The sequence below is a fragment of the Temnothorax americanus genome, unplaced genomic scaffold (genome assembly GCF_048541705.1).
Source record: "Temnothorax americanus isolate GAGA-0224 unplaced genomic scaffold, ASM4854170v1 Scaffold8, whole genome shotgun sequence".
In the NCBI taxonomy this organism is placed as follows: domain Eukaryota; kingdom Metazoa; phylum Arthropoda; class Insecta; order Hymenoptera; family Formicidae; genus Temnothorax; species Temnothorax americanus.
In genome coordinates this window covers 6,058,791-6,072,744 of record NW_027509802.1, presented here as the reverse complement: position 1 = coordinate 6,072,744, position 13,954 = coordinate 6,058,791, and the positions used below count along the sequence as shown (strand labels likewise).

The window sequence follows — 13,954 nt, the reverse complement described above, 5'->3', positions numbered from 1 at the left end:
CACTAATCTTTTAATTGGCTTTATAAAAATGCAAAATTCTTGTCTAGAATTAAAGTACGCATCAAAATCTAGGTCATGGTGGTCGAATTTGTATCAAAAACGAGAAAAAATTAATATTTTTGTTAATTTTTGGTATACGTGACGACAATATTTGCTTTGTACAAAAATTCCACAATAAATATCCACAAAATTAGACCGGCATGACCTAGGGACAACATTTAAGAACAATATCGTGCAATTAGATCTAAGATTGAAAGCCTAGAAAAAAAGATTAGTTTAAATAAACTTTTATATGTGCAAAAGCACATTCAGGTTGACATTGCGTGTAGCGAGAGATGGCGCAGCAATCGAAACAAGGACAAATGCCTCTCGTTAGACAAGGACAGATATAGATATATGACATAGAAAACAGGATTAGAAATGTTGACATTACCGACGTCGAGGAAGTTCAGCCTTCACTTTAGGATCCCCTTAATGCACCGGATGCACCCAATGTTGGTCCATTATCATTTAGGAACGTTGGGCCAATATCTAGAATTTAAATAGTCGACATATGTGCAATATTGGGCCAATGTTTTTGTGCGATTTGATCATTTTTAAATCGTTGGTACAATGTTGGCTAAATGTAACATCCAATATTTCACCAATCATTGGCCGTCGGTGAACCAGCGTGACGCCACCAACATCGGTCTATTGTTATTTTGGAACGTCGGGCCGACATAATATAAGTTGGTCAATGAACATAGATCCAATATCAGACCAATGTTTATGTGCTGCTCGGGGAGTGAACGGATCAAGTTCTAAGTAGGCTTGATCAATAGCTTGGGGTCCAATTAGGGGGGGGGGTTTCTCTCATATAATATTCCGCTATGTGCCCTACGAGCGGAGATATTGCGACGCAAAGTCCAAATGTGAAAATTTATTTTTAAGATACGAATACGAATACTTCTACGTCGACCGTCTCTCATCTCAATATTATTATGATTATCAGAGAAACGTCACTTTCACTTTTTCGACGCTGGCGGCGCAGGTATCGCCTGTTTCGATATCGTGCGCGTATTTCGAAATTAGGTCGATAGACTTATCGGTCAGGAGGAAGATTTCTATTTAGGTAAAAATTAGGTATATATATTATATATATATATATATATATATATATATATATATATTTGTTACAATGTAAATAGCATCTAATTCAAAATAATATTCGGAACAGAGAGAAGTATACGTGGATCTGTCTGCAAGTCACATCGTTCGTTGTGCTGCTTTGATGGCCGATGCTATCCGTGAAGAAACTTTTATGCCAGAAGAAGAAGTATCATCGCCGGCTTTACCTTTATGTAGTGTGAACAGTGTGAACGTTGAAAACATGGAAGGTTATAATGAGGAAGAAAGTAATGAAGCAATATTTTTTATTTAACATAATGATATTTTATTAAAAGTTATTTATTATTGCATAGGTTTCGACTCAGACATCACTAATACAAGTGGAACCAACATATCCAATGAAACAGAAGGAAATGAATGTGCAATTCAGAAAGCATCAGAAGATACCGCCTCAGTAACAAGTCTGAAAACCATGGCGGCCTCTATTCGGCCGGCCAAAACAGTGCCTCCAAAAGATCCTGTGAAGAAGAAGAAGCGGGATTGTGAGAAAACAAATGACGTACTTTCTCAGTCATCAAAAGATGTTTCATTTCTGGCTGCATCTCTGGGTGCAGCCCTTGAAAGGTTTGGACCATCACAGCCAGTACAGCCAGCACCCCATCCTGGTGGCCCTAATATGTCATCAGATATAGAAGCAATGTTAGGTTTTGTAGCCGTTGCACTTAATAGAGTATCTGAGGAAGAACGGCTGTCATGTGTCATGGACATGGTGGCAGTTGTGAAAAACTACACTAATAAACATTCATGGGATTATGAATGAAACTCGTGTTGAGATACTTAAATGTCTGAGCGTTGGTTCAATGCAGCTGTGATAGCCAAATACTAAATTTAATTTGAAATTGCTAAGTTAAGATTAAAATGTATGTGTAAGTTTGATTTTTTTGGTTAGTCGTTCTATAGTAATATTTTATCAGTACCAAAATGTTTACTTTTATGTTATTTGAGGTTTTATTTTAATTTGTTTAACAAAAGAAAGACTGGTTTTTTAATTTTATCATCTGTGATAAACACCAAAGTATGCTCGTTTATATTAATTAAAGATTCAGTTTTAAGTTTACATATATCAAGGAGTGTAAAATGTTATAATGTTATATATATAATGTGTTATAATATTAAAGGTAAAATGTTATATATGTTCTAAAGGTATAATATGTTCTAATACAGTAATTCAAAATAAATAAAAACACAATTATAATTGTAATTTAAGAAATTTTAATTATTTTTTCATTTCCTTTATTAACATTTTCTACTGAAATGAGGCAGAGTTTTGAACGTGCGGCGCAGTCTCGCGGTTTTCCCCGTTATTCGCTTCATCTTACTAATTAATCTTACTATACTTATAAATATTACTATACTATTAATCTACTTACTACTAAATATTAATCTTACTATACTTATAAATAACCATTTGTTTACTCGTTAATAATCTCTAATTATAAATTAAACCTAAAAATTGTTATTTTAATTTTTCAAATATAAGCAAATTTAGAAAAAAAAATATATATGTATATGTATAAATATTTATGTTTACACAACAGCACTGCTAGCAGATTAAAAAAAGTCACAGCAATTATTCACCTGGTTGTATCACGACTGCACGTTTAAACGTTTCTACGCGTCTTGCGCTTGTTTCAACACCTGCGTTGCGTGTTCCTGTGTAGACGAGCATGGTGCAGACATCTTGCGCCTACGCTTGAGTTTGTTGCCGCGCACTTGCGCCGCGCTGTTATGCCTTGTCGTGTAGATGAGCCTTAAGAGTCTGGCCACTGAGGCTATTTTGTAACAAAATGGCATATAGCATCTAGAGTCAAGGTCACTCAGAGACTGTAGTCGCCAGCCTTAAGAAAAAAAAGAAAAGGGGGACTGTAGTCGCATTCTAATTGTCCACTCGGCTTGTAATATTTCAGAAACATTTCTGCAAAATTCCATTTGAAATATTACACCTTTCAACAATATTTCAGAAATATTTTACGACCGTTTCTACATCATTTTGGCAATGTTTCAATGTCCGCAATTATTTCGAAGCAACTTTGCTGAAAGATTTCGGCAATATTTCGGTAATATACTAAAATATTTTTCAACTATATCTACGAAATATTGCAGAAAAGCTTCAGGGATATTTCAAATACATTTTATATTTTATACTGAGAAAAATGTTTTGTATTAGCAAACAAAATTTTCTTACTGACGTAAAAACTATTTGTTTTGATATGTAAAAAATGAAATATTTTATTACCGGAACAAAAAAAATATATTAAGCCGTATATATGTGCGTATAGCCGCCGCGCGTTTGTCCAAAGAAATCCGCTCTCTCAGCCGGTCACCCATCCTAGTACTTAGTATACCGGCGCCTTGTCGGATCGCTTGACATCGATGATCGAACAGAGTAGTGGTGATCCTCTGACTCCCCTGGTAACCATATCCGATAGAAAACGATTAAAAACGGCTATATTTGTATCGTTTTTAATCGTATCTTATCGGTTCTATCGTTGCATATTTAGAAGACAGATAAAACATTAATCGAATCGAATCGGTTTCTATCGTTTTAGGTCCAAATAAGAAAATAACTATACAAATTTTATAGTTATGAATCGTTTTCTATATGTACAATTATTGCCCATCTGAATCAATCGTATATACACGATATAATATGTATCGTTATTTATGGTAATAATTTTACCGTATGCATTAATACGGATATATAAGAATAAAATGATAGACATCTTATCGATATTTATATGACTTAACCGAACCGATACATCTATCGTTTCTTATCAGGATTTTCTGACATACAACTTATCATCTTCTTTATGGCAGCAAATCGGTTCGTTTTCTATCGTATATTAATGATATAAATTGAATCATTTGAAAACCTTCTACTTTGTATATGTTTGTATAAAGTTAAAACGATAGACATCTCGTCGATATTTATACGATTTAACCGAACCGATACATCTATCGTTTCTTATCAGGATTTTCCGACATACAACTTATCACTTTCTGTACGGCAGCAAATCGGTTCGTTTTCTATCGTATATTAATGATATAAATTGAATTGTTTGAAAACCTTCTATTTTGCATATGTTTTTATAAGGTTAATACGATAGACATCTCGTCGATATTTATACGACTTAACCGAACCGACACATCTATCGTTTCTTATCAGGATTTTCCAACATACAACTTATTATCTTCGAAAACAAAGTTCGTCGAAGTATTTTTATGTGTGTGTGTGTGTGTGTGATTTGTTATTAAGATTAAAATAATAAAATATTTTATTTGTATTTTAGTGCAATTTTAAATAAGACGTTTCTAATGTAAATGTTGTTTTTATTTCTCTAATAACCGTGAAAATTTTGGCCCTTGGCTTCCTGGTGCTGTTGTCGCAAAAGTGGAAGCTTAATTATTTCAAAAAAAATGCAGTTCTTTCTTTATCATAGAAAGATCTCTGATACGGTTTATTTTTCTTTTACACGGTTATAATCCGGTGGCATGCAGAGTAGCAAACATCTAAAGATGTTCTGACATATATATATCTGAACGTTCAAATTTTTCCAATTTTTTTCTGACAGGGCATCGTAAATAAACGGTTCACTATTAACCATATTAAAAAGACAATTATAGCTACTTTAATACCATTAAAAATTATAGAAACCAATGCACCACTAATAAGAAATTTAGGATGCAAACCCATGTGTATTGTATCGAGAATTTCTTATAGAGTATCGCGAATAAACGGAACTTCAATTATGTTAAAAACTGATTGAGACCGATATAAAGGTAATAAGAAATTTCCGATAGAATCCCAAGTATTTTGCAACGTGAGTTTCTGATAAAATACCGTAAATAAATGATTCACTAATTATATTAAAAACGATAGAAACTGATATATAGCTGATAAGATATTTACAATTAGGATTCCAAGTATTTTGTAACGTGAGTTTCTGATAGAGTACCGTAAATAAACGATTCACTAACCATATTAAAAACGATAGAAACTGATGTGCAGCTGAGAAGACATTTACGATAAGATTCCAAGTATTTTGTAACGTGAGTTTCTGATAGAATACCGTAAATAAACGATTCACTAACCATATTAAAAACGATAAAAACTGATGTATAGCTGATAAGACATTTACGATAGGATCCCAAGTATTTTGTAACGTGAGTTTCTGATAGAGTATCGTAAATAAACGATTCACTAACCGTATTAAAAACGATAAGAAATTTTTTTATCGTTTTCTATCGGAGATGGTTACCAGGGTCAGCTTCTTTCTTTCTTATACTTTTTATATTTTGGTGAGCATAAAGCTATCGCATAACAATATTATCAATACAAATATACGAATAAATATTTTTTCCCAATCAGCGTCGAATATTATTTTATATTAAATATTATTAAATATTTTATATTTTATATTAAAAATGCCATATGACAAAATTTGGAATATTAGAAAATTCTTAATAAAAGAGAAAAAATGCAATAAAATGCAGTAATTATATAATAATAAATTTGATTTTTTATAAGTTCTAAAGTCTGTCAGCAACTTTTCGGAAATATTACAAATGCAATGTTGTATGTGAAACATTCAAAAATATAACGCGTGCAATGTAAACGTAATAATAGTTTTATCATGTATCAGAAATGTTTCTAAACCATTACATCTGCAATATTTCTTCTGCAATATTGTAGAAATTCACAGCCTGCAATTAAATTTTTCATTATCTACGCAATTTTTCAGAAAATTTTCAGAAATATTTTAAATGCAATGTTGCGTTTGATATGTTACAGAAATATTATTTGTACAATGCAAACGTACTATTACTTTTATAATGTTTCAGAAATATTTCTGAAATATTGCATCTGCTACATTTTTTGCAATATTACAGAAACTTACAAATATTGTAAACAACTTTCTGTAAAATTTCAGAAATATTGTTAATGCAATATTATAAAAAACATGATGCAGGTACATTTCTAAAATATTTCAGATGCATAGTTACAAATAAAATGTTAACGAAATATTTCTGCACCATTTCCGAATATTTCAATATTTCAGCAACTTAACATGCCGAGTGGGATATAATATCATATATGAACATATATATAATGAGATTATATATATGTAAATAGATATAATTATATATGACTATATATGGTCAATATATATTGAAAAAAAAACTGTTAAATTCGATAATAAAGCATTGATAAATTAAGATTTATATTTTTTCAAAAGCTATAGAATCAAAAGTGAAATAATTTATTCCATGTATTATAACTTTGGCACTGCTTGACGTAAGACATTTTTATACCACTGTACAAATTTTAAATACGAGAAACTAATCCCATCGAATGCCATCTATTGGATAATCCGAATTTAAAGTTTATATATGATTATATATAATCATATATAATTTACATGGATAAATGCTTCTTATATATAATTTACATATAAATTATATGAACTTATCTATATACAAATTGTATATAAAACATTTATATATATTTAAATATATTTTAATCGCCTGTATAATTATATATAATCATATATAATAATCATATAGGGTTATTATATATATTAACAAATTCTTTTCTTTGTCAGTGAAAAATTAACAAGAGTTATATATTTTGACCAAACTGACAAGATGTGAATAAGCACTCCATAGTTAGCAAGCACCAACTTACACACGGACATAATTTCAAATGGTCCGATACGGAGATTATGCACAGAGAGAGAAATGTGAAGAAGAGGGAAATTGCAGAAATGTTTTACATAAAAAAAAACAAATGAACACGATCAATTTAAAAAAGGACACTGAAAATATCAATCCGCTATACGATAGAATTATAAGAGCTACTTAATAATTTCTCTCTAGGTGTATGTTTTTATTCTGTTGACCTAGTTGCTTATTTATAATTCGGAAATTAGTCAGTCACTGTCTTTTGATTCGGAACGACGTGTCACCTGTCGGTTCCGTTCGTATTATGATTACGGCTCTCTAAATTGCGACTTAAAAAAAAATTTTTTTTGACAAAGTTAGAACTGCAAGAACCTTACGTGTGGCTAAAGTAATTCTTGAACATGATGAGATAGGTAGATATTTCTTTTTTTACTTTAATTGTTCCTTGTGCGACATTCGTTTCTGTAACGATGTGCTTATTGTAATGACTTTGTTATGTATACTTTTTAGAAATCTCTTGATAAGGACACAAAACCAGTGTCGAAACGTCGAGTTAATGTAATGTAAGAATCTTTGACATTAAAGTCAGTTTGGTCAAAATATATAACTCTTGTTATTATATATACTACCATATGAATCTTATATGTATCCATACATGAATGCATATATGATCTATTGTTCATATCTAGTTATATTTAAAATTATATATGCCCATATATAATGATATATGGACCCATATATAATTTTATATAAAACACCAAATTTCATATATAATCACAAATAATCATATATATTTATATATAATTATATATAATTTTTTTTCCCCGGGATTGTTCAAGATTATATTTCCATTTCTTATATGACTATATATAATTATATATCTACTAATATGAACAAATAAGAGGTTTTTTTCTGGGGTGTTATAAGAACGACATCAAAAGACACGACACTGTCTCGCGCTATGGAGCAATTTTTGTATCAGTTGTATCGTGGAGTCCACTCTTATAATATGGTGGCACGCTTAAAAAATAACATTTGAAAATATATAACAATTTTCTAAAACTTCCCGGGGAAAAAATAGAATCAGATCCAATCCACTCAGATCTGGTTTGATTAAAATATTGGCCCTATCTGATCAGATCCAATCAGACATGAGTAGATTTGATCCAATCCTAGAAGATAGAGTCAGATGTAACGAGAATAATCTATTATATCTGCTCAGATCCAATCAGACATAAATAGATCTGATCCGATCCGGTGTCCATCCAATAATCCAATGCAGAAAATTGTTGTTTTCAAATGTTATTTTTTAAATGTGCCACTTTATTATAAAAGTAGACTCCACGATACAAAAGTTGTGCCGTTCCACGATTTACATAACTTGGCGCAACTTAGCACGACACTGCCGTGTCTGATACCGTTCTTATACCACTGTTCATCAAATTTTAAATACGAGAATCAGATTCCGTCGGATGCCATCTATCGGATACTTTGAGATGCAACATTATATAATCTTATATGACTATATAAGTTTATATGTAATTATAAGGTATGTTTGCAAAATAATTTAAAAGATTTATGTTTTATATATACATATACACATTAATCTTTTATATTTACCTATTATTAATTAATTTTGCACGGTACTTTTTTAATGGAATATTTATAATAAATTCTAAATATGGTGTCAACATTAACAATTATTATTAAATTGGCAGAGATTATATTTATTATATAATGTTAATGTTTCAAAATTAAGAAAATTGTTTTTAATATAAAAATTAATTGATTTTTTGACCAAAAATCATTTAAAAGCTTCCCCTTTACATAGTTAATATTATATTTGATACAATAATGTCCAACATTAGGTGTAAAAATTAATAATGGACAATTTGAGAACGAAATTTTTATAAGTTCTATACTGGCGAGATCTGCTCAGATCTGACAAGATCGGAAGAGATCTGATTGGATCAGCAACACAACTTTGTAAGTCAAGATTGGACTTATCTGGTGAGATCAAGATATGTCTGACTAGGTCTGCTCAGATCCGGCAAGATCGGAAAAGATCTGATTGAATCAGCAACACAACTTTGTAAGCCAAGATTGGTCTTATCTGGTGAGATCAAGATATGTTTGACTAGGTCTGCTCAGATCCAGCAAGGTCGGAAAACATCTGATTGGATCAGCAACACAACTTTGTAAGCCAAGATTGGTCTTATCTGGTGAGATCAAGATATGTCTGACTAGGTCTGCTCAGATCCAGCAAGATCGGAAGAGATCTGATTGGATCAGCAACACAACTTTGTAAGCCAAGATTGGTCTTATCTGGTGAGATCAAGATATGTCTGACTAGGTCTGCTCAGATCCAGCAAGATCGGAAGAGATCTGATTGGATCAGCAACACAACTTTGTAAGCCAAGATTGGTCTTATCTGGTGAGATCAAGATATGTCCTAGATCCGACAAGATCTGAGGCATAATGTCTGCTCGTACTTCAGGAGATCTGAAGCAATCAGATAATGTCCGATTAGATCGGAAGAGATCTGATTGGATCTGCGATTCAATATCGAACGGCAGCAATGGTCAGATTTGGTGAGATCGGATTATAGTTCAGCATATCTGGCTGCATGTGATTAAATATGGCCATGCCGATCTAGTGAGATAAAATTGTATCCAATCAGATCTGATTTTACTTAAATTTCAGATCTCGTTGTATCTCATTTTATCAAATCAGACATGGTCAGATCGCCTCCATTTTTTCCCGGGTTATTTAAATATATTATGACGACAAACGACGATGTCCGCCCGGTCTCGCCAGCCGGGCCGGAGCGCAAAGTCGCTTTTTTTTTACTACTTACTTCGAGATAATTCGGAAATCGCGATAGACTCTCAGAGACCCAGATGGTAGCTCGACTGAATAATTCCTCAAAAATTTAAGCGCCAGGTACGATTTCTTGCACCACAATACTAAATCTCCGTACTCAAAGTCTCTCAGGCGTGAGTCTAATCGAGGAATCGTAGTTGGAGGCAGAAAGGGAGCGTAGTGCAATTAACACATTCGAGTAACAATAAACAAAGAATAATAATATATTTAAATAAGGCGGATAACATGTAGAAGGAAATAGTCATTTTCCACGGCGAGCAAGTAGAATCCAAGTTAGCGTCCCGTGTCACCCCACGAGCGCGATACTCATTCCGTCGCCGGATTGCTCAGCAATTCCAATCCGTTTCTCACCTTAATAACTCCTCAACATAAATCGCCACAAATTCTGCCCTGACGATCAAACGCAAAATAACCGCGCCTTTACGTACAACGAAACGCACGACATTACGCTCTTATAACTAACGCAATTCACTTACAATTAACCGCGACAGAACCGGGAATCATTATTCACAACGAGACGCACGAATTGACTCCACAAGTAAACGCGACACAACCGTGAGCCATTAATCTCGATAAAACGCCCGAACATCCACTTACAATTAACGCGAACTTAACCAGAAACGATAACATCCACTTACAATTAGCGCGAACTTAACCAGAAACGGCAATCATGAGACTCTCGCACGCGCAAGAGCAACCTCCCGAAATGACCGCGAATCTTCCGATTGCGCGAGTCCCGAATGACCAGCGAATCTCCCGATTACGCGAGTCCCGAATGACCAGCGAATCTCCCGATTACGCGAGTCCCAAAAGGGCGCAAAACTCAGAGGCGCCCGGCGCCACGGCGCGATCACGTGATGCTCACGAAAAGCTCATCTCGCCACGTACAATCCTCAACGCGGACCGTTTTCACAACGCGAGTCCTTACCGTATTCCCAACGCAATTCGCTACACTACGACACGATTAAACAAACGACGATTACCAAAATTACACGCAACGGAATCCAACCGATACATCTATCGTTTCTTATCAGGATTTTCTGACATACAACTTATCATCTTCTTTATGGCAGCAAATCAGTTCGTTTTCTATCGTATATTAATGATATAAATTGAATCGTTTGAAAACCTTCTACTTTGTATATGTTTGTATAAAGTTAAAACGATAGACATCTCGTCGATATTTATACGATTTAACCGAACCGATACATCTATCGTTTCTTATCAGGATTTTCCGACATACAACTTATCATTTTCTGTACGGCAGCAAATCGGTTCGTTTTCTATCGTATATTAATGATATAAATTGAATCGTTTGAAAACCTTCTACTTTGTATATGTTTTTATAAGGTTAAAACGATAGACATCTCGTCGATATTTATACGACTTAACCGAACCGACACATCTATCGTTTCTTATCAGGATTTTCCGACATACAACTTATCATCTTCTGTACGGCAGCAAATCGGTTCGTTTTCTATCGTATATTAATGATATAAATTGAATCGTTTGAAAACCTTCTACTTTGCATATGTTTTTATAAGGTTAAAACGATAGACATCTCGTCGATATTTATACGACTTAACCGAACCGACACATCTATCGTTTCTTATCAGGATTTTCCGACATACAACTTATCATCTTCGAAAACAAAGTTCGTCGAAGTATTTTTATGTGTGTGTGTGTGTGTGTGTGTGTGATTTGTTATTAAGATTAAAATAATAAAATATTTTATTTGTATTTTAGTGCAATTTTAAATAAGACGTTTCTAATGTAAATGTTGTTTTTATTTCTCTAATAACCGTGAAAATTTTGGCCCTTGGCTTCCTGGTGCTGTTGTCGCAAAGGTGGAAGCTTAATTATTTCAAAAAAAATGCAGTTCTTTCTTTATCATAGAAAGATCTCTGATACGGTTTATTTTTCTTTTACACGGTTATAATCCGGTGGCATGCAGAGTAGCAAACATCTAAAGATGTTCTGACTAATTTGATATATAGCTGAGAAATTTCAAATTTTTCCAATTTTTTTCTGACAGGGCATCGTAAATAAACGGTTCACTATTAACCATATTAAAAAGACAATTATAGCTACTTTAATACCATTAAAAATTATAGAAACCGATGCACCACTAATAAGAAATTTAGGATGCAAGCCCATGTGTATTGTATCGAGAATTTCTTATAGAGTATCGTGAATAAACGAAACTTCAATTATGTTAAAAACTGATTGAGACCGATATAAAGGTAATAAGAAATTTCCGATAGAATCCCAAGTATTTTGCAACGTGAGTTTCTGATAAAATACCGTAAATAAACGATTCACTAACCATATTAAAAACGATAGAAACTGATGTGCAGCTGAGAAGACATTTACGATAAGATTCCAAGTATTTTGTAACGTGAGTTTCTGATAGAATACCGTAAATAAACGATTCACTAACCATATTAAAAACGATAAAAACTGATGTATAGCTGATAAGACATTTACGATAGGATCCCAAGTATTTTGTAACGTGAGTTTCTGATAGAGTACCGTAAATAAACGATTCACTAACCGTATTAAAAACGATAAGAAATTTTTTTATCGTTTTCTATCGGAGATGGTTACCAGGGATCCTTAGCCCGGTCGGTGCTGCGCCCTGGCACGTTCGCGATCCCTCTAGGCGATCGCCGCGCCTTGCGAGGGCGCCCCTCGCATCTGCTTCCATCCGCCGGCGGTAGTTTTAAATTCCGCCTACGTGAGACCGGCTGTCCAGGTCGCGACTCATCGCCCGGTTGTTCGACGGCTGGACGGGCCATGGCTCGTCGACCGGTGGCGGTATCCCGGTGGTGACCCCGTTCCTCGACGGGGACCTTTGTCAGGGCGTCCCCCCTCTCGGGTCCTCCGTTTTTGGGCTGCAGTGCGCTAGTGCGGGCTATGTGTGTGCCTTGACAGGCCAGCTGCTGTTCCGGCTGTGGGCTCCAGCGTGACCCGCCCGTCGACCGTCCGTCCTTAGAAGCTTCCGGCTGTCAACCTGAAAGTCCAGCGGTGCGGCATACGCCGTTACAGATTTCTGTGTTCCTGGCCAACTGCTCCCCGCTCCCTCGATACCTGTAATTCTCGCTCAAAAGGTCTTAAATCCTAACCTAAACGCTTGCCCTCCGCCCGCCACCATCCCTGACGCCTCCCTCGGCCGAGCTCCCATCTGAGGTGAGGGGCGTGACATTTGTCACGTCACAATATATGTTCTTATATCTAAAATCTTATATAATTATATATGACCATATAAACTTTTTATCAGGCCAAAATTCCTATATGATAAGATCGCTTCTTATATGATCATATAAGACATTATAAGAGATTTTTTTTCCCGGGTACCTTATAATTTAAATCTTAAACTACTGAAAATAATATAACCATATATGAACTTATATAATCATATAAGATTATATATGATCAGATCAAAATATTGTATCTTAAAGTATCCGATAAATGGCATTCGATGGGATCTATTTTTTGCATTTAAAATTTGACAAACAGTGTTATAAAAACGGTATCAAAAGACACAGTCTCGTGCTATGGAGCGGCACAATTTTTGTATCAGTTAGATTGTGGAGTCCATTCTTATAATAAAGTGGCACTTATATAAAAAATAACATTTGAAAATAACAATTTTCTGAAACTTATTTAAATATATACATATATGTTCTTATATATAATCTTATATAATCACACACATGACCATATAAGCTCTTATCAGGCCAAAATTCATAATTAGCCAACGTTGGAGTGGCTTGCGTGGTGCAAGCAATAAAGGGCCTTGGGCTACGGGTGGCTCCCCAGAAAACTTAAGCGGCTTTCTTTTATGACCGCTTGAGAGGAAAGCCACCCGAAAATATGGCCCTTATGGTGGATGGAGTCCGCGTCCCCATAGGGACCCAGCTCAAACTGCTGGGTTTCTGGTTGGACGGCACGTAGTAGTCTAAGAGCTGGCAACAGAAAAAGCAACATGCCTCGGTCCATGAAATATTTTATTTGGAAAAGGTTCGATTGCTGCCGGCAAAGCGAAAGCCCGACCGTCAGAAGGCGGACTGGAAGCTAAGTGGGTGGGCGGGCGATCAAACGTGTAAATTTTCCAATAAAAAAAACTGTCGATCGGCACGGCTGAAAATTTGCATAGGTATCGAGGAGTATGAGAAAAAGCAGGAAAAAAATTGTCAGAAGAGTAAGTAGAAGCTAAAGG

The 13,954-nt window shown here is 34.5% G+C and overlaps 2 protein-coding genes across 4 annotated transcripts in view; one reads left to right on the top strand and one right to left on the bottom strand.

Annotated features, from left to right (window-relative positions):
- The first annotated feature begins 438 nt into the window (after window positions 1-438).
- Window positions 439-2,329, top strand: LOC143907160 (uncharacterized). 2 transcript variants are annotated; one of them, XM_077423732.1, is made up of 3 exons: window positions 439-1,111; window positions 1,217-1,376; window positions 1,461-2,329. In XM_077423732.1, exons 2-3 carry the CDS (start codon window positions 1,271-1,273, stop codon window positions 1,925-1,927), a joined length of 573 nt encoding a protein of 190 aa, XP_077279858.1. In that variant the 5' UTR covers window positions 439-1,111; window positions 1,217-1,270; the 3' UTR covers window positions 1,928-2,329. The 2 variants fall into 2 exon arrangements, with proteins under 2 accessions (XP_077279858.1, XP_077279857.1); XM_077423731.1 differs by having other exon boundaries at window positions 1,217-1,394.
- A 33-nt stretch (window positions 2,330-2,362) lies between these two features.
- LOC143907154 (uncharacterized) overlaps window positions 2,363-13,954 on the bottom strand; it is a 28,199-nt gene continuing 16,607 nt past the window's right edge. The window contains exons 1-2 of one of the 2 annotated variants that reach the window (XR_013259749.1): window positions 3,404-12,273; window positions 2,363-3,005 (exon numbers count right to left, since the gene is read on the bottom strand). The gene's annotated coding sequence lies outside the window, so the exon portion shown is untranslated. Of the gene's footprint in view, window positions 3,006-3,403; window positions 12,274-13,954 lie in introns of those variants that run through there. The other variant, XR_013259748.1, reaches the window with a different exon arrangement.

Bases quoted from the DNA above. Each gene is read 5' to 3' on its own strand.
- LOC143907160 (XM_077423731.1), top strand. From the start codon at position 1,271: ATGGCCGATGCTATCCGTGAAGAAACTTTTATGCCAGAAGAAGAAGTA. The intron at 1,395-1,460 runs GTAATGAAGCAA...ATTATTGCATAG, and splicing joins AGGTTATAATGAGGAAGAAA to GTTTCGACTCAGACATCACT.